Below are 21,830 nucleotides of genomic sequence, written 5' to 3'. Positions count from 1 at the left end.
AGCCCAGGAGCCTGGCAGAGGAATCAAAGTGCTCTCAGTGGAGAGTGGGAGTGAGAGGCCTTCCGGCTCTGGCATGCCTGGCAGATATTCACCGACACTTCCACAGTGTCCACTCACCGACGACGCTGTGGCCGGACCGAAGAGCTAAAAGCACCACACTACTGTCTTGTGCTGGATGTGATACACTTTACTTCTGTAGGTGTGGCGCCATTCGGTGACGTACACTACATTCACATATGATCAGATCAGCTCACGTAGCAGTCAAGGTCTTGTTTGGGGTTTCAAATGGACGACAAGACACATTCCATATTAATATGCCTGCAATGGTCATTATTGATCACTTGATTTAAAAAAAATAAAATAATTCCTGTCCATTATTTTACCAGCTTACTTCCATTCCTAGCGAGAGGCCTATCCCAGCATGGTCGTGAGGCAGAGATGTGTCTCATTATATCATAGGTAGATGGACACATTCATATTCATGAGGAAGTCCCCACCTGACAAAGTCCAGCTGGACTGTCTGCCGAAGGCTGGCTGGATGAACAACTTGACTCCTCATGAAAAATTGTACAGCAACAACAAGCCGGCATCACTGAGCTGCTCCGCTGCTTCATTTCCAACTTTGAAAGCGATAAAATTAACAATTCAAATCAAGGAAGTCATTGAAAATGCAGCAGGAATGAGAGCAACAATAGTGAGACGTTACTCATACTCTCCCAGAGCAGGGGAGCGCTGGAAAGACAAAATATGAATGTTAATCAAGTGAATTCACAACCAGGGAGCTGATGGTCTTCATGTATTTACTCCATGCTCTTCTTCTCTGATGCAGCTGAAGGCTCTGGACCGACCTGCCACGGCTGATGCACATCACAATCCACAACTCAAACATTTTAAATAAACATTATGGATTTTTTTATTTCTAATTTTATTACATTCCACTGATGTTCATAAATTTCTCTATAGGCTATAAATAAAACAATTTCCTGTAGCAATTTCCCCTTTCATCATGACAGAAATTTACATAATCTCCTTCTCCTCTTGTATTGTGCCAGTGAGACATGGAGGCAAATTATAGTAACCCGAGGAAGAACCCAAGGAGAAAATCAATATCAATCACATTGAAAATAAATATCCTGTCTCCACTCGGTGGCCTTTAACATGGATATCATATAACTAACATAGTGTTCCCATCAATAGACTTGTGCATGTGCACAGCAAAGGAGTCAAGCACTTGGAGAGACTTTTTAGTTGTGGCAGATATTTCATACAAATAAAATAAATGAAAATAAAATGTAGATCCTCAAATATACCACCCCACACTTCCATCACCTTGAACTATTATGTGATATTATATATTATATTATATATATAATATCATTTTCTATATAACTATATTCTGCATTTCCCCAATCCCCGAAATCCTCATCAATAACACAAGTTAATCTCTGGAGAGTTCCTGTAATGGAAATTATCGGATTAACTTCCGGCTACGGTTCGACCTGCGCTCCATTGCTGCAGGTTGGACCTGTGAGGCTCTGAGGTCTAACAGCAGACATCCTTGGAATCACCCCAGAGAAAGTGAGACAGACGCGCCAAGGCACGCGGCGGCTGCAATTTGCTGTAAGGACATCTTCCATATCCTGTTTACTCCCTCGGCCAAAGTCAGCGGCAGTTTACACCCAGCGACACACACACACACACACACACATCATCCCAGCAAAAACAGACGTTCGGTGAGCGTGATCCTTGACCTTCCTCTCTGCACCGACTCTGTGACATGCTGTGAAGTAGTCATTAATGAAGCATCTGCATTTTAAAAGCTAATTCATGGCCCACCCTCTTGTCTGGCACGAGTCACAGTAATTGATTGAGCCACTCACACCCTCAACATTCACCAATCCATGCATATGCATTCATCCACCCGTGACCACTCCTGGGTGTTGAGCTCAGGTCATGTTGTGCAGCGTAGCGTCAGAAGTTAAGTTGTGAAATGTGATAGGTGGTAAGTACGTGAGATCCTGAGAGCACTTTAAAGCAGAGAGCTCCGTCCTTGACAACCGGCCTCAGAAGTGAGGGCGAAGGAGAGACACGCTGGGCTGACGCCTGCCGGGAGGAGACCTCGGCTTGGTTTGCTCTACCATTGAGATGTTGGTGGATTCAGCTGGCTGAAGGAGTTTATTAGTAGTACTCAAAATGTCAAGCGTTATTTCATTCTAATTAGAAAACAACTACAGTTTCTGTCCTTGGTTTTTCTGGTGCAATTAAAGATCTGCTCTCATTTGAAATGTCTACAAACATGAAAGGGATTCAGGTTACATCACCGAAGCTAATCAGGGGAGAAAAACACACAAAGCCTTCAAACTCAAACTTCTTATTCATATTCAATGTGTGAATATACCTTTAATTAGGCAACATTAGCGTCTGGTTCTCACGGAGAGCATGAAAAACACAATTCAAAGTATATTTCACAGTGAATCACACCATCACGGTATTCTCAAGCCACATCGCGAGCATGTCTTAAAATAAGGAGAGCCTCTGCATGTGCATGTTGCCGTGCAAATCATCCCAAACGCCACAGTCTAATCAGCACACCCTCAAAGATTATCTCCATCTCACTACATTGTCACTCAGCCAGCTTTGTTTGGCTGAGCCTACATTTGCCTTGGAACGTCAACGGCACCTTTTGTCTGAAACTGCAGTAACGTTTCCAGCAATGATCAGATAGCACTTCTGCTATTTTTACTTCTGGATGCGGCACTGGCCCAGAAAAAATTAGATCGACGTTGATTAGTGAAGCCGGCAAACCCTTTGTGGTGCATCTAAAAGGAGGCCTTCATTTCATAATGCACAATAGAGTTGAAATACGCAGATATACCTAAACAGCGTGCTGGTGCCATTCATCCTAATTAAGCGCACTAAGAACACCAGCTATTGCTTTGAACCGTCAAATGAATAAGGAGACCTTTTAAGAAAAACATTCATTTTATTTTTAGGCGACTGCCAAGTGCTTAGTCACTCCAAGAAGATAAGAATGAAAAGCCCCTCGACTCATCCCTCCCATATCCATATAGAAGTCCCATATCTTCCATTACCAGTGAAGTATAAATCTGTAATTTCCTCTCAAACGCCTGTTCTTCAAACTTCTTCAGAAAAAGTTGAAATGCATCAACATTGTGTCAGAGAGCATCCTGCCATCCAGTAAGTGATGGGATCAATGATGAGGTGGGCTCGTAGCAGAGGCGGGTCAGCGCTCTGTGGTTTTCACAGCACACACACACAAACGTGCACACGCACGCACCCAATCACTAGGAATTAACACAGTTCTCTCTCTCTTGCTCTCTCTCTCTCGAATATAAGCGTCCATTGTCACAGGTTCTTTACACTGATTGAAACCTTAACATTCTCGTTCCCTCATCCCTTTTCGCCTGGTTGAGTATCCCACCCGCTCCTCCGTCAGCCCACTAGTCAGTTAATCAGGCAGGTTCACTGTGTGTGAAAGCCTCCAGCGGCTCGAGCAGCTCCAAGCAGCCTGTGGACCGGGAGGTGTGCGGGGCGCGACTGGATCAATGTGCTGATGTCTGAGGGAGACAAAACCAGTGGAGACCTTGGGGCCCGCAGCCCCCTGCTGCACGCTGTCAATTCCCTTCATCTCCCTCCGCTGGCTCTGCCCTTACGAGCCTCTCAGCTGAAGAAATAAGTGGATTCTTTCACCTGCTGGAGGTTAAAATCACCTGCAGAGGCAAGAGGTAAAGTGTCAGAGCCGGTTTACGTCTGTGGTTGGCAGTTACACAAAGTAAATCACACGAAGTGCAGCGTTTAGCAAAAAAAAGAATTTAGCATTGTCATATACTTGTGAACCAAAGTGAAGGACCCGAGAATCCAGCCCACAATACCATCCCTTGTCCGCTGTTTAGGAAGAACATCGATTTTGTAAGTTATGGAGCCTTCATCTCAATGGTTATATTTATCTTTATACATGATGAATGTGATCAGTCACAAAGCACTTATTCCTCTTTAATGAGATAAATAATCAATGAAGGGTGTAGTTTGTTTTTTAAGAGGTCAAGTTAGAAATTAGACACGGCTTTATAGTTTCACTGGGCACCACGAATTGTAATCCACCACATGAAGACTTATTTGAGCTCTGGATGAGGCACCCGGTCCTGCACTCTGTGCTCCTCACCTCTCTGACAGCTGCATACACCAGCAAAGGCTGCAGCGTGAATTATTGAGGAAAGGCCATAAGAATTAAAGAATGCAAAACCCCAGTGTATAGCCAGGAACGTCTTGCATCAAGGCTTAAGATAAGATAAGAGCAACTAACCAGTCATATAAATGTTGTGGCACAAAACACTTGGGTCATTATTATGCAAATCCTCACTGCACACATCTCCAAACTCTACTTGATAACATATATTTTCTGTAGTTTAACTTCTTACCATATTTTGTAAAAGAATATTATGTAACCGTGGTAAAAGACAGACTGAATGAAAGAAATTGATGGTACGTATGAAAAGGCATGTTTCGACTTGACCGCCTCGAGTCTCCTTTGTTGTATTAAATTAAATTTAATCAAAATAAAACGTCAGAGGAAGGACACGAGCACACGGAATAACTTCACGCATTGAATATCCCTCATTAACAGCCACCGTGTCGTCACAGGACAGTTACATCAGTGACGTTATTCAATGTCGTCTGCGGCCTTTTCCCCTCAGCTCATACATGCACCCGATTCACCTGCTGGATTACACAACAACACCTGGTTCACTGTAACAATGAGTTCAGGATCCTTCATTTAATGAAGATTATAATGGATTGAAGCCTGGATACACGCACGCACACACACACACGCGCACACACGCGCACACACATGACTGATCTCGGCCACATAAGCTGATTATGCAGAGGAGGGGGACAATTAACAGTAATCAATTTATACAACCAGCTGTCAGTGCCAAGCTGACAGTTTATGGAGTGGCGGGGGGGTTTACGTAACGACAAAGCTTCCATCCACCTGACGGAGAGAGAGAGAGAGAGAGAGAGAGAGAGAGAGAGAGAGAGAGAGAGAGAGAGAGAAAATAGACAGACACTTGCAGTGGCATCAGAGGGAAATGCAGGAGTCTTGACCTGCCAGTGGCCACACAGTCAAACATAAAACACAACTCAACGCTGTTTTAAGTTTCCATCAGCAACGCAGGCAGCTACACAGACAACCACAGATGACAGGCCGCGACAATTCATGTCTGTTCCTCAGCCAAAAGTAACAAAAGCACTGATGTCAGTGAAATTGGCACTTTTTTTCTCATTGACACATTCGTAATGGTATGCTCATACTCGGTAATAAACCTAATAATAATAATAATAATGATAATTCCTGAGCTTAGTTGCAACATATCCTCAGCCTGACTTTAAAAATTAGGGGGAAAAAAATTCTTTTCAAGTTTTTGGTTCACATGTCACTTTGTTAAACGCCACGTTAGCACATTGCTATGACCAGATAGACCTGCAGGTTTCAATGTTTCTTCTCATACCCGTGCTTCTCATGTCTCTAACCATGTTGCGTGTAATTAGTACACAAACGCGCTTGTAGTCCAACCAGGGGTTAACTGAGTCAGTTGATAAGCAGCTCCTTGGTGCAGGACTGTTCAGTTAAGTCTCATAACAAAAACATATCCACGTGCTGTGCACTGCAGCACAGGCCCCAGGTGTTTGGGAGTCAGACGGTTGTTGTGCACAAACTGACCTGTCTGAGGCACTTTGGCCAGCATCAGCATCAGCCTCCTGTACTCCTGGTACTTTATGTTCTTGGCCTCAGTCCTGCCACAGAGGGGGGAGAATGGAAAATTAAAAGTTTAGCAACTCTCCGAAGTTGTGTGTTTACAGAAGTAGTCTGGAAGAGAACTGGACTCTCAAATGACTTTTTTAGCCCTCATCCAAGTGGCTCCATCACTTCTGCTGACTGGTGGCCCCATGGTATTTCAGCTTCACTAGCTAGTTCACACCTGGATGTCACATTAAGAGGGTGTGAGTTGTGTTGAGCTGTTTTTCAGATCAGTGGGTCCCCACGAGTTTAATTTACAGTTGCCCCGAGAGCTCGACACTCTGCAAATACACATGACACAACCAAATACAGAAACATGCTGCAAGTAGCACAGATGAGAAAAGTGTTTTTCCAGGGGACACAAAAAAGTGATGAACGAGGGGAAAAAGTTTTTGTGTTGTCCTTGCAGCAAGTGTCTGCCCTTGGTCGTGTTGTGAGTATTTGCAGTGCATGTGTTGACAAATTAATAGTTTCAGTGGATAGGGCTCTCAGGGCCACCGTAGTAATTAGTTTTGAACAAGCCTTTACGAATAAATGATTAGTACTAAACGTATGACGTGCTTGAGGTGGCACCTGATTACGTGAGGACGAGGTTGGTTCACTCAAAAATGACATTATAACCTTTTAACGGTCATAGTTAGTCCCATGTGAATGCACGATGTACTCTGTACTACTACTAGTACTACTAAGTTAGGCAGTTAGTCGTCCACTAACATTTATTGATAGTTTTAACTTTTACCATTTCAGCCACTGTGGTGATTAAGGATAAAGAAGAATGTTCTAACAAAAAACAACAGTATATAATAGAAATAGATCAATTTTTTCCGAATGCTGTATATCTAAATGTCAGACCTAATACGTTTGTTTTAATTTACTTATAGGCAGAGGATTAAATCATGATTATATTAAATGACCCTCCAGACATGTTTTAATTACGTGCCCCGATGTGTTGATTAAAAATGTCTGCGACATTCTCTTTCTCCATAGAGCTACGAGTACAATATCATCATTCTAACTAATAAATCTTTTAATATGTTTTAAAAGTTGAACTACTGAACACAGGTAAGTTTACATGATACTAGTTTAAGTTATATAATGGACCAAAATCCAGCTTGTGTCTTAAACTGAGATTTGAGGTGAGCTCAAATAAACTTCCCCCGTCAGGAGACAAATGGGAAAACAGCCTGTTAGTGTTAAACTCTGGATAAACATTATCCTGCAGCGTGAAGGTCAAACATTCAAGACGTAACAATAAGGCATTCGTCTCGACTGAGGCAGTACTTTGACAAGTGCCTGGTACTGATGGTACCGAGGACGAGGGCTGCTGGGGAGTTCAGGCTGTAGTGAACGAGTCCAATTATCCCAAAGAGAGAAAACCACAGTCAGATCTTGAGCATAATTCAGCCTGGGGTTTTTAATACAGATACACGGAGACAAAGGGTAGAAGAAAAACTCTGGCATGCTAATACAACTTTTACAGTCTTGAAATCTAACCTCTTCTGTTTGGACTTATTCATCATGTTTGTAAATGAGTGAATCACAATCGTACAATCATAGTGTATGATAGCATTTGTCAATACCAGAAAAGTCCGGCTTGTTGTGTGATAACAATTCAGACAGGAGCAGAGGGACAGACTGCTGGTGGGGGTAACACAGTGTCACAAATATGTACATGTAGCTATTATATAATATTTTTAGATTATATTTTGCTGAAATATAGACACGTATGACAATATTTATGTGTCCCTGAACAGCAGATGCTATAAAAAAAAAAAATTAAAAATCCCAGATGGATAAACAATCACAGTGTTGCTCTGGAGACTTGTGCATGTGTGAAGTCGAATGTGTTCCTGCATGCAGGTGTATAAACTCACGAAAGCTGGACGCAATATTTGTGTAGCAGGAAGTTGGACAGCTCCTGAAGGATTGGCTGGCTATGCAGGGCCACAAACTGCTCCCGACAGACCTGACAGGAGGAGGAACAGGCAGAGAGGATTGTAATGATTGTATTGAGTAACTTGAGACAAGATTCCCATAAACATATATGACACATGGAACTCCAGACAATAACGCCAGCTAGTCTTAATACAGGGATAATGCTAAACGTGACTACATGAATTCAGCTCTGCTGTGGATAGGTCTCGGACTATGCCAGGACCAGTCAAGGGCATAGAACCAGTGTGAGCGGTCTAACCTCAAATCAGGTGTTTCTTCCACATCAAATTCTGTGCAAAACCACCCAGTTCCTAATTAAAATCCAGGACTTTCTGACTACATAAGTATGACTAAGTTTTCCACTTAGTGCCTTTGTGATTTGTGCAGATTAAGCAAAAAAAACTCCTTAAACTGAAAAAGGACTGTGCAGTTCTTAAGGTGGATGGATGAAGGATGAAGGGAGGGTCAGTTGCCATTAAAAATAAGACCATGCTCCATGTGCTCCTCTTCTGCTGCTGTGTTCAAGGACCTGTGTAATGGGGAAGGCGTACATTCACACATCGAGTGCGTGTGAGAGAGAAGAAATGTACTTGCGAGGGAACTGCTTCATTGGTTGAAACTCCGCTGAGATTGAGTGAAGAGATAACACTGTTACAATGCTCCGATGCTACATCTGCAGAAAATTGGGGCTTTATGGTAATTCACTCCATTTTATTCTAAGATGTGTCTCGGCTTGGGCCTGCTGACAAGCCACGTTCGGCAGGCAGCGACAGATAGCCATTTATTCAACACAACAGGCTCTGTGTGATGGTGCTACCTGCAGTCACACGCCTGGTAATCTATGAAATTATTCTTATCGCCAACATCCAACGGAAAAAAACGAAAAATGAGCTCTGTGTTCCGATCATTCTCCTGCTCCGTAAATAAAGTGAAGAGAGAACAGACTCTCGTGTGCAGTGCCACCGTGAGCTCCAATTAATCAGCAAAAGGAGGAGAATACAAACCCTCAATGACATTTGATCAGATAGGATGGAAAGAGCTGGGGGGGTGGTAAGCATGAGTAATGGTGAAGGAAGTGGGAGTAAAAAAAAAGATGTTGTACTGTAATTTTACTGTGATTTGGTACCTTGTTCATGCTGTCCACAGTGAGAGCGTGAGTCCAGAAACAGTCGTGAACTGAGACGAATGTCAGACCAGCACTGGGAGTGAAATCACAGGGAGAAGGTTTAAGAAAGAGAAGACATTGACTTGACGACAATATATCCCGGTTCCATCATGAACTATCACACATGAGAGCCTGGCGCTCTGGAATTACCTTACTGTATGTAACAAAGCATGTCATATGATTGCATTTTAGATGAGAGGCTACTTTCTCTGAGCCATTTGAAGTCATGCATACATGAAGAGTCAATCTCAGATCTCATAATACAAACCGCCCTTTAAATAAGTCTAGATAGAAAAACAGGAGACTCAAGGACTGGATTTCTTGATTTCTTTGAGGTGCTTCAAGATAATTGCTATTTACCTATAGCAGTGGAGAGCAGTGAGCATCATGTGTGTGGAGTCCAGAGAGTGGATGAAGTTTGGCGGGAAGGCGTTCTTCTGTTTCACTGTGTCTGGCCTCCTGTGAAGGGACAGACAAAAAACAAGAAAATACATTCAAGTCAAGTTTATTCATAAAGCAAGTTGACCAAATTCAATAAAATCAAAGAAAAATACAATAATAAAATGCAGTAAGATAGATTAAAATATCATAAGATAAAAGGATAAAAAGAGAATTAACAAAACAAACAAGGGCAGCCTGAGGAAACAAGTAAAGCAGAATGGTTACGGCATTTACAGTAAACACCAGTTTATGTTCCTTTAAGATTTCTTTAGCATCATTAAACTGACAGAGCATCTTTATCAACAATAATGTGACTTTCAACGTGAAACAGAACCGGTGGGTATTGAATAATATGATTGGATTCTAAAGTGGTGATACAGTGAGATAAGGAGCTGATAGTAGCACTACAAGAGGTATTTTTTCTGAGGGTCAGGGGTTAATGGGAAGTCTTGTTTAGAGACCTGTTTCCATTGTGGACTTTTTATTATAACCACAAATCAAATATAATTACACTAACAGAAATAGCACTGGTAACAATATTATTAAAGGCTGCACCGTGAAATAGTATTTGTTTTCCGTGCAAATCAGAAAGTCTGCAGAAATGTAGGCGTGACATAAAAATAAATATTACAAGGTAATAAAAAGGCAGTGCTCCTGCTACTGATGATGGAGCTGGCAGTAAGAAGAAGAAGAAAAAAAGCATCCTGCCAATCTGCATCCCCATGTTCCCATTACACTGAGCCTGTGCCATTCAAATCCTCTGGGCTGCCACAGAGCAGAACGCTCCTCTAATGGAAATGCAGACAGAGCGGAGAGAGCAAAGTGCGCACACACACACACACACACACGCACACGCGGTATCTGTCCTTCAGTGTTGTTTGTTGGAAAAGTTAGATGGTTTTTTTTTTTATCCGGGTGCTTTTAGTTCTTGAGCTGAACAAAGACAAGGAACCTGGATTTTTATCTGCAGGCACACTCGGCTCGCGAGAACAAGACTGTCACCCTCTTTTTTCATTCCCTTTGTCTCACATCTAAGTTCACACACAAACCATACATGTGACCTTTTAATTCCCAGAGGCCTGACAGACTCGAGAGTTACACAGTCAGTACTCTAAGGATTCGCAACCACAGCTGAGCTTGCTGAAGTGTCACTGTTCTCTCTAAAGAGCAGGATGTGGGTTCACCTGCTATCCCAAGAGATCCTGAGAGTATACATACTGTACAACTTTTATAGCTTTTAATGTTCCCATTACATCTTAGATGCCTGGATAATATGCATGAGAGAGACACAGAGGGAAATGCAAAAAACTGCTAACACTACTTAATACATACTTTAATGATGTACAAGCCTTTTTATAATAACTTTTTAAATTACACAGGAAGTGCAATTCTGGCTGATCCCATCTGTGTGTGTGTGTGTGTGTGTGTGTGTGTGTGTGTGTGTGTGTGTGTTTGTGTGTCTCTCTGGTATGAAGAGCTGAAGAAAGTCAGACGTGGCGATTGTGTCAAGTGTAGCTCAGAATGTGGCCTGTGAAACATTGATACTTTCTTTAACAGCAAATGTCATTATATATCTGATTATATCTGCGAATGTTTAAAACTTACACTAAACTGGATAACTGCAATTTAACCCACTATTGGAATTCTGTATTGCACTTTTGCCGAGTTGTCACACACACACATCAACTTTAATGAAACATGTACTCATAATAACAAATTGGACATAATTTTTCACTAATTTCTAAGCTTCTCATTTCTGTTTGTAAAAACCTCAGTTCAACTTCTTACAACCGAAACCGGAAGAGTAAAAACTATGCTTTCAAAGTTTCTAAACTTTTCGGCTTGCATTTGCTAATATATGATAAACGCAAAGTTACACCAGAGTGCGAGAAGGCAATTAGTGAAAACGTCCACTGGAGACAGATCCTTTGTGCTGCTGAAGTTCCTGAGGATGTAAGCTAATTGTCTCAGGAGAGCTCCACTTTCTGCTTTCCTCCACCTCTAAGAGCCAAATGGAGAGTTATCAAGTGGTTTGCAGATACATTTACAAAACTTGATGAAACAAAAAGAAAACTGCTGTTAAAACATTCTTTCTCTCACCAACCATCCCCAGTTCAGACTGGCTGGTGCCACTCGAGAAATGAGTGGCAACATTGCATCTGCTGCGGGTCAGTGTTTGTGGAGAAACAGATGGAAGGAGAAAGTAGTCACAGGAGGACTTACTCTTTGGAGTCATGGTTGATCTGGAGGTTGATTTGTTGCATGGTGCTCTTCAGCTGTAGAGGCAAAACAGAGACGAAGAAAAGACAGGGTCAATAATATCTCTTCCATTAGGCTTGTGAAGGCAGTAACGTCAGGTCCAGACAAAACCACTGACATAAATGTCGGAAAATATTGATATAAAAAGAAGCTCCTTCATGTAACTGACCCAGAAATTTATTAGATTTAAAAAAAGGACATTTGATACCTGGATACAGCCTTTATCTGGATATATATTTTCCAAACAATTTTTTTCATATGATGCAGCCATGAAAAAAAAAGGTTTGCCATGGTTTCATATTTCACTCCTGAAAAGCATGACATTGTTTCACAAGTCTTGAAACAAAAACTCTATTAGGGCTGCAAGAACTAAAAATCACTTTTGGATAATTTTAAAAATTATTTTCTTGATAAATCAATTATTTATTTGTTGGGTATTCAAAAGTCATGAAATTGAGAAAAAAAATCATAACATGTAAAGAAGCAGAAGATTACATCAAAGTCCAAAACGCTGAAATGTTCACTTTACCACCTCATACAACAAAAAGAGCGAAAACTACATACACAGTAATAGTGTTATTTTGATGCAGTGTGATGCTTTAAACAAAACATCAGATATCGAGAAAGTGAGGAGGATGAAACCTAAAGGCTGAACAATAAAATATCCTATGCTAAGACACAGAATAAAACAATGGGCTGAATATAAGAATTGAATTCCTAAACTTAAACTGCAAGTGTGGAATGTTTTTTTTAACACTGTAAAAGAAACTTATATTTGAAGGTGTTTAATCAGTTTATTTCCTCATGAAGCCTTAAATGACACAGCAGATGATTTGAATTTGAACTAATCTGGTTCATCACCGCCTCCACCAAGCAGGTTGTGTGATTGGTTCGGTGCGTCTGGTTTTTTTTGCTTTTTTGTTTGCAGAATAATCAAAAAGTTGTAGACAGATTTGCATGAACGTTTTATCAAAGATAGGTCTCATGAGTAAAACTTTGGGAGGGATCCAGAACCAGGATTATTTTTTTAACGATTCTTTACCATTGCGAGCTAGAACACAAGTTGACATTTTGAATCAAATCCTCACAAATAAATAATAGATAATATTAATAATAATAAATATGTAGGTCAGATGCAGACGGGAATTAAGGTTTTGGGTAAAAAAGAATGTAGGTGGGGGGTTGCTCAGCCTTTGCAGAGGTTTGCACTATCTGACTGCTCTTGATACTTTATATTCAGAAGATTATTAAATCTGTCTATAAATCCACAGCTGACATGAGTCACTTATGGACATTTACCCTCCAAAAAGTAGTAGTATCTAAGAAAATTACAAACCATTTCCATTTCATGACTGTTCTACAATGGTTCATAGTGGATTCTCCTCAGCCTCCTTGACCAGAACCCACGGTGAAAAGGGAATTTATTATCAAATTATGCTTAATAAACCGAAGAATTATATCCCATCCTTCTATCATTCATCCATGTTACCAGCTGCTTAAGTAGGTCAGTGGCCACAGGGAGCCCGGTGGCACTGGAACTCAGCGTGAACCTTAGAAGATGTAACAGTGGTTTACAGGTTCAACTTGTCTTTACTAAATGATATAGTTGTGGTTGTTCCTGTAGAGTCCATTTTTAATGGATTTAAATTAGATGCATTATCTCACATTGTGATTAATGGTTCTGATTAATGGCTACTTCTTAAAAAAGTTTAAGGGTTTAATAGTTTTATCTATAATGACTTTATAGCAACACATGAGGGCATTGGTAGTCCCAAGGGGTCCGGGCTGAAAGCAGATTATAGTGAGCTGTGTTGTATTGCTTTTGGTTGTCAGGTAGAGTACTGTGATGTGTTCTATGGTAAACAAACAGTCAGCTCTGTCAGGGAAGCTTTTGGGTCAGTGAGAGGAGTGTGTGAACACTTCAGAGTGACCTTGTCAAACCCAGCACGACTTGATCTCTTTACTGGTTTCTGTAAATATTCCACAAAATGGGGATTTCCTGGAAAACGGACACCTGGAGACCGGTGAATCCCTCTCTCTGCTATGTCCCACACTGATGTTTAGTTTAAAACAGAATTACATCGCATTAGGAAATTAAACACACATTAATTCACACAAGAACCGGAAATGAGTCAGTTGAAGTTGACGCACTTTCACTATGGACAGGAAAGAAATGGAAACTGCTCTGGCCGGGCCGGGACCCCGCGACCAGGGAGAAGGAACTGCGACGCACTAACCACTCAGCCAAAACCACGTAGTTGCAGTGCATGTCTCTTAAGGTGTCAATGAGTGATGTTTACAAAATGCACTCACATTGTTGTGTGGTGCGGTCCGCACCATTTTTTTTCGGCGCACAGACAATAAAAACCAGACAGCTAACGGAACGTGAGGAAATATTCGCAGATTTTAAAAGTAGGTAGTACTCAATCATAGTGATTGACGATTCTATTTGATGTCATTGATTGAAGAAAGGTGAACAAAAAGAGGTGGCAAATAACGCTCTTGAACACAAACTATTTCCTCATCATTCATAACACAATCTCAGCTAGTTCTTAAGATAACTTCTAGGATAAATTCTTAAGACCCATCTGTGTGTTTTTTGGGGGGCGATACACACAACACTCTCCCAACACCCAAGCCATTACTGACAGTTGTTCTTAACGGAGAGAAGACTTAGCACTCTAATCTCGCAAGCCTCGAGGGGTCCGTCCAGTGATCCATGCCGAGGCGTCTGCGGCAGGGCATTCTGTCACTGACCCCTGGAACCGTGCCTGGGTGAGAACGACAGGCTACTATCAGGACAGAGATAAGACTGGCAGCAGAGAGCTGTAAAGGGGGCACAGTGCATTAGTGCGTTTGCCTCGCTTTCAGCTTATACGAACATATCTACATGCCTCTAAGTCTGTTCCTCTGCCTGAATTCTGTCTTTGTTCACTAATGGAAAGCAGCTTTAAAGCAGAAAGATTTTTTTTTTCTATTTCAATTAAATTATATTTAAGCATATCTGTACTCCCAGTGATTTTATTGTAAAAAGGCATTAGAAATCATTACTGTTTAGAACATTTACCTGTGATCATATGAATGAATAAAAAATGTGCACATGTTTTTTCTCATATTATCACAGGGCTCACATGAGGACAGATTTGCATTCTGCTGCTTGTTCTTGGGTTAAATACATGGAATTACATCATAAACACACAAAATAAACAAACACATATATTCATGCTGTGCAGCATGATGGCTCGGGGGTTAGAGTTGAGGGTTTTACATGTCGTGTTCAGGGCAGAATAGGTGGATCAGCTCATGTCAGTTGTTGCTTGGCTTTATACTGCCACTGACAGTCCACAATTTCAACGTGTTCATCATCTTTATTGCAAACAACTCTGACAAACAGACCACAGCATGACCACTGTGCCAGCGTGCCTTTCTGAAGAAATTCACATGCCTCTGCAGTTGTAACTTTACCCGTTCAGCTTCAGTCTTGGTCTGTAATGACCTCCTGGAAAACTGCAAACCAAACATTTCGTGTGGGATGTGCATTAAGACCTCCATTAATAACGTCAGGTGACACTATCTGTAAATTGATCCACTGACCCATTGCCAGTGTCAGTATAGCTGCTTTCAGACAAGCACTGATGTCTGGATATTTTCCAGGTATTATGATTACAGTAAACAAAAACACTGCTTTTCACGGCAGAGTTATTGTCATGTCCTGCTTCCTGCTGCTCTACCCAGACGCTGCATAAAGTTACGGAGATTTTCCTGCTGTTGCGTCTGACTCGGATAACCTCATGCTGTGGTCGTCATGTGAGAGGGGCAAACTACGGAAAATGTCCGGACGTAATTTTGCGGACATTTTTCGGAGGTTATGTCTGAAAACTTTTGTCACTCACTGCAACTTTGTTTGAGATATTCTATCCAGATGACTATTCATTGAATGTAAGGCTTTAACATGTGAATTAATATCTCCATATCTTAGTAAGAACATCATGGATGTCGTGATAGTCTCTCTATATCAGGTGTGGGGATCTTCTTGTGGAGCTGCTAGAACCAAACAGTGAAATTGTCCCAGTGTCAGTTTCTGGCGTCTGGCCTGCGATTAAACAACATACATAACAAATACTTTCCACCTAGCCAATTGTAATATATGGTGTCCCACTTCATGTTTGATAGTAAGGAGGAATTACTGTCTTCGCAAGCAATGCACGACACTAGCAAAGGTAAGGGTTTGTTTGAAAAACCAGCTGTGAGAGGCATCATCATCGACTGACATCCAATGCCTCGCCATCTAACCTGAGGGGAACATGAATGTCTGCACAACAGGGGAAGTCAGAAGGCCACCAACATCCAACATCATTAGGATACATCAATGTCTGCACAAAATATTGTGTCAGTCAATCCAGTGGATACTGCGATTATTCAGTCTAGAACAGCCAACCAATCAACTGATCCTGTCACCCTGAGAGCCATGCTGCTAAAGTAACACATATATATATATATATATATATATATATCTTTATGACTATCCAGTGTTTTCTCAACTGCCTTAAGGTAATGTTATTTTTATCAACATCTTGTCTTCTACTTTAACTAGAAAATGTGTATACTGTACTTCTCCGCAACAGATTTCTATATGATAGACGTGTTGTTAAATTAACACTCTGAAAATATTAGCCACATGCATGTAAAATAATGCATTGATAGAGTGGGATTAAAGTGACAGGTGTTCACATGAATGGAAGTATATCAAAGCCAGCTAGCCATTTGGTTTGGCAGTTCCAGTCGATTGCCTGAAGGTCGCTGGGTGATGAATGACAGAATCAAACAATTATCAAGAGATTGTTTTAAAATAGAAGCGCAGTGTGGAGAAACCCCATTAGTTTTTGCCATGGCTGCGATCCCATCCATCATAGCTCTAGGTGGACTGTTTGGAGATCTGTCCATCATTACGCTGTTAACATCCCAGATGTGTGTCCTGACGAAACGGTTTCGATGCCGGTGATGGAGCGAATGTGGTGTAAAAAATGGTGAGAAATGGAGGTTACCTTTGATTTGAGTAATGGACTGACACCCTGTAAATGAGGTCACCATCGTACGCTGTACTACTGTTCATTATAATGAATATGTGCATGAACTGTGTACACACTCTTACTCAAACCCCGAGGCTGTGATGGATGAGACCTTGGCTCACCCCGCTGTGAGTCTGTTGGGAATCTACATCACCGGAGAGTTTACAGATGGTCATGGACACAGAAGCCATCGGTCACCACACATGAGCCATGCTGCCAAGAGGGGAATCCCCATTCATCACAAAGTGGTTAATAACACTGGTCTCATCTACGCTTCATACACCTCCTTTCTCTGCTGTTCCGGGTCACCTGGTTCCTCTACCTCACCTGAACCAGTGGGAGCCTCGTAGTCACACACACACCGTAGAGTCTCGCCACAGCTCCACTGACAATTTCCAGACCATCTTTCTACCAAACGTTTCCCTTTTCAACCTCTCTGTCCTTGTATTTCAAACTGTATTCATTATTTTGCAAGATCCACATCACATCATGCTACCTCTGAGAAGGGCTTAGTTCTGTTCCAAGGCAAGAGGAGTCATGGAGGGCATCACGTCTGCATTTAGAAATACGTAGTTCACCAGAATAAGAATGAAAAGCAGACTCATTGCACAGAATTATAGTAAAGGACCTGAGTCTTTCTCCAAGTCTGCTTTCATCCTGCTTCTGTACAAGGGAAAAGAAAGCCAGACAGAGTCATTTGTTAACTAGGGTAGCAACATGAGACTGCACAGAGCAGTCCTAAAAATGACTAGAAAGAGATGCAACTCATCCTAAAGGATCACAAAGAGATGTAAGACAGTTACATAAAGACACAAAAAAGAGAAGAAAAATCTATACAGTGACACAAAATCAACAAAGAAATACCAAACAACTGCAAAAAGATCCTGAATGACCAAAAAGAGAAGCAAAACAACCGTAATGAGTGACAAAAGTGAACATACACTATTTCATCTGAATGTCTGGTCTTCAGGGGGTCTTTCATGTCTGAGCCTGTGGTCTCATTATCTGTCCATGATTAGTAAGTTTGTTTTTTTTACTTTTAATTTAAGAGGTATTAACTCCTGGGTGTTCATGTTGCCCTATTGCGGTGGGTTTATGTCACAAGAAAATACTATCCTGTTTTGTACTGAACTAATAAAGATATTATTGACAGAGCTTTAATTTCCAGGGAAATTAAAAAAGCAAAACCCTAATTAAATTAATCTGATTCTTTCCACAATCCACACAGAGGACATTAGATCACACACTTTCACAAATCCAGCCAATCCAGCTGATGTCTCCCATGTGTCACCGTCCGGCGAGAGTGAGATTTCACTGTAACCTTGCCTGGGAGGGGGCATGAAAAAATAAACAGGGATTCTGAGCCAGAGTGACCTCTGATCCGATTAGTATCTCCAAATCCTGTTAGGCATCCTCCCTGATGTATGTTCATGCACTATTCGGCTACTCCTTCCTACTCTAGTTTCCTCACCTTGCATTAGCCCTGGAAAATACTCCATTACACAGTTCGAACTGTGCACACATCTCTGCAGGCACACTAAGAACAACCAACAAAGAACAACCAAGAGATACACACTCCTATCTGCCACTGTAGCTACTTTCTCTCCACTTCTTGATTCTGACTGCGCATCACACTTCATCTTCCCACTCTATCTGGAGTCTAATTACTAACGACACTCAGAAACACCGTGGCCTTGGATTTAAGAGGCAGAGGGGAGACTGGGAGATTGAATTTAATCCAGCTATGCAGGGGAAAGGTGACCTTTCCGGAGCTGGTTTCATTTTCGTTGCTCAGTGATGCAACTGGATTAGAGAATTATTGCAGGGGATGAAAAAAAGTTATCAGTGAAACGCAAGTTAAGACCTCATTCTCCTGTGAAGTCGTCTCTTCATTCATGCATTTATTAAAAGAAGCAGATCAAATCAATGGAGCGTACCCTACTGCATCGACAGTGAGCTGCCCCCTCAGGGATTCACAATCTGCCACCCTCGCTCTCTTGCACCTGCTTTTGAGGTGTCAACGCCCCCCCCCCCCCCCCCCCCCCCCTCCAGTCTAACCTTCTGCTTGGTGTCATACTAACTGGGCAGGCAGCTCACTGGGTCAGCCTATGAGCTGGATGTCTACCGCTGCTTGGCATCATATGCTATATGCCTGTCTCCGTCTTTCAGTTAGAAAATGAGCTAAAGGATATCAGAGGTCAGAGGGGTTTTATATAATAACACACACGAATGCACACAAACATATATACACACACACACGAATGCACACACACACACACACACACACACACACACAAATGCACACGAATGCACACGAATGCACACGAATGCACACACACACACACACACACACACACACACACACACACACACACACACACACACACACACACACACACACACACACACACACACACACACACACACACACACACACACACACACACACACACACACACACACACACACACACACACACACACACACACACAAATACACACAAACACAAACACACACACTATCTGCAGAGGTGCTGACACAGACATGTTATCTCTAAGGCCTGTTACTGTCATGGTCTCCATAGTGACAAACAGCTCTAGTGATGTTGTTCTGGTCCATTAGAGTTGGACCACTCACAACAATCACAATACTCCACCAGTGATGCACTCCTGCATCGAACCTATCGAGACCTGGGGAGCCAAGCTGGGAAATCTTACTGCAAAGCATTCGGTACTTAAGGCTCCATGATAATTTGGGTATCCTGCATATGAGAATACTGAGAGTTGGATTTTTTTTTGGGGTGTAGCAGAAGAAAAATATATAAATCTATAGTGGAGGAAAAGAGGAGAGAAGAGAGAGAACAGTGAATTATTTGAGTTTAGCCTAAACAATGTTGATGGCAGGAACAAAGGGTCTTGGTTGTGAGTACACTAAATCCAAAACCAGAACACAACACGTCTCTCAAACTCACTATTTACTTTGAGATATTAGTCTGGAAATATTTGAGTTGGACGGCCCAATGACTGGCGAGAGCATCTTGTCATGTTAATCATCTGAAAAAATGTAAAGTAATGTTGTCTAATCACAAAGGCAGTGCCACTGATTCTTACCACATTGTCAGACAACAGTGAGTGAAGCTGAATTTGTGGGCTGTGCCGTGTGAAGAAAACAGCTTGTTCTCACCAGCTGACCGCTATTCAAAGCGTGGCTGTTCTTGTAATTATAATTGTGTGAAAATACTCGGCTGGCAGCCACTCATCAGTTGCTTCATCAGAAATTCCATCAAATCCAATGAAATATAATGAAGGGAAAATGATGATTCTCTTTAAAGTGATGATCCAAAGCACCTCACTGCCTCACAGAAAAGATGTGTCTAATCTAACACATATTAAACAAAGTTGGTACACACAGGCGTTTCTACTACTTGTCAGTGGGTGAAGAGAGGGATTAATGAGTATTTTGTATATTGTGCTATGAAAAGGTCAGTTGTGTGAGTATTGAGAATGTTGTGAAGGTTAAAACAAAGATAAGAGGAGGAGCACAAACAGATGAAGATGCAAGAAGATAAACATCAACAAGGTTAGATGGCTGATTTCTGTAAATACATTAAAATGTAGACAGGTCTGTAATTGGCCACGCTGTCTATCATAGAGTGTGAGAAACTATGCTGAACACTCAGAAGGTCGCTGAAGGTCACCCAGAGTGGGTGTGGTGCATCAGACTAATAGCACTGCTGCTAATTCTAACAGCAACTGTGCTAGTTAAAAAACATTGCTATTATCTGTGAAAGCGTGTGATATAACCCACACACAGACGTGTGTGTACGCTTTATTATAGTTTCAGACTCACCACTTGGATGCGTGTGCGATGGTAGGGCTGGATGATGGGTAAACCGAGGGGTGTCACCCACTCCACGGAGTAGCCAGACTTGGAGATGAGCCTGGCGCTCTCCGTCAGCCAATCCTGCAACAGAGGGATGTCAGCAGAGATAAGGTGAGGGCACACAATGGATCGAGGGGTCCACTTAGAAAACATTCAATGCGCTTCACCAATTGAGTCTCAATACCTGCCTATTGTGTTTATGAGGATAACCAAGCAATTATGTTTCACACGCTGAGCTAAATTCAGATAGCTGGCTGATTAAGTTTTATGTTCTATTGGGTCAAGAGTGAAATATATCAGGATATAAATATAAAGACACTATGGTGCATTTGGTACAGCACATTTCTTCTCTACAGCATCATCAGGTGATTGATGAATTCAGGTTTGCTGCTTCTTTAAACAGGTGCCAACGATTGAGGCAAACTTTCTGAGGAACAGGTGAGGAGTTGTTGCCTATGCTAAAAATTGCAAATGCAACACTGCTTTTTACAGATCGTCTGGCACAGTTTGTCCCCAGGAATGGAAGCCCTATTAATGTCCCACATGTGCCTCCAAACACATTCATACCGAGCTGTAGGAGAGATAAATACATCTTATTGACTCAAGGTAGCAGTCTGGCCCAAAGCTGCTCTATTCATCATCACCTCCCGCCGTATATTCCCACGCACAATGAAATGAAGATAGCATGAAAGCAAAGGAACAGGAGAGAGAGATTAACTCCAGAGATCGCCGGAGAGACTGACAGATCAATCAACAGACTGATAAGACGCAGACAGAGAGGCAGAGTTAAGTGTGGACATTGACTGATTTGTATGGAATGAATGGCAGTGTTGACAGAATAAATGGGAAAAGTACAGAGAATGTGGGAGCGGAGGTCAGGGGTGACATCACCGGCGACTGATCAGCTTCCTCTCTCTTACTCGTACTCATACAGCTCGCCCCTGCGAAATGCAAGAGGATGCGACCTATTTAAAAGCAGCAGGTGCATGAACACGAACACGCGAAAAGCACAAGAACATTAGGTTGGCGCTGAGGTATGACGGGACGAGAATTTTTCATCTGCGACTGGGCCGCCGCCACACGCGCCAGCAGTGGGTGGTGGTTCTATTAGCTCACCAGACTCCTCACTGCCCGTTGAGGTAATGTACAATCTCCTACCAGATGCAGTGCCTACATCTATTAATAGAGTTTGATGAATGGGTGCTGTGTTGGGCTAATAGTGAGGTAAGTTTGTCATGATATAAAATTATGTAACATC

At 41.9% G+C, this 21,830-nt stretch overlaps 1 protein-coding gene across 1 annotated transcript in view; it reads right to left on the bottom strand.

Annotated features, from left to right (window-relative positions):
• Positions 1-2,963: 2,963 nt before the first annotated feature.
• Positions 2,964-21,830, bottom strand: part of polrmt (polymerase (RNA) mitochondrial (DNA directed)) — a 40,017-nt gene continuing 21,150 nt past the window's right edge. The window contains exons 15-21 of the mRNA XM_035648065.2: positions 20,540-20,653; positions 11,586-11,638; positions 9,282-9,380; positions 8,883-8,955; positions 7,696-7,787; positions 5,744-5,817; positions 2,964-3,731 (exon numbers count right to left, since the gene is read on the bottom strand). Of these exons, the coding sequence (XP_035503958.2) occupies positions 3,682-3,731; positions 5,744-5,817; positions 7,696-7,787; positions 8,883-8,955; positions 9,282-9,380; positions 11,586-11,638; positions 20,540-20,653 (555 nt within the window). The 3' untranslated portion in view covers positions 2,964-3,681. The remainder of the gene's footprint in view (positions 3,732-5,743; positions 5,818-7,695; positions 7,788-8,882; positions 8,956-9,281; positions 9,381-11,585; positions 11,639-20,539; positions 20,654-21,830) is intronic.

Source organism: Scophthalmus maximus, chromosome 13 (genome assembly GCF_022379125.1).
Source record: "Scophthalmus maximus strain ysfricsl-2021 chromosome 13, ASM2237912v1, whole genome shotgun sequence".
In the NCBI taxonomy this organism is placed as follows: domain Eukaryota; kingdom Metazoa; phylum Chordata; class Actinopteri; order Pleuronectiformes; family Scophthalmidae; genus Scophthalmus; species Scophthalmus maximus.
Note: the sequence above shows the minus strand (reverse complement) of the source record. Positions and strands in the feature narration are given on the sequence as shown.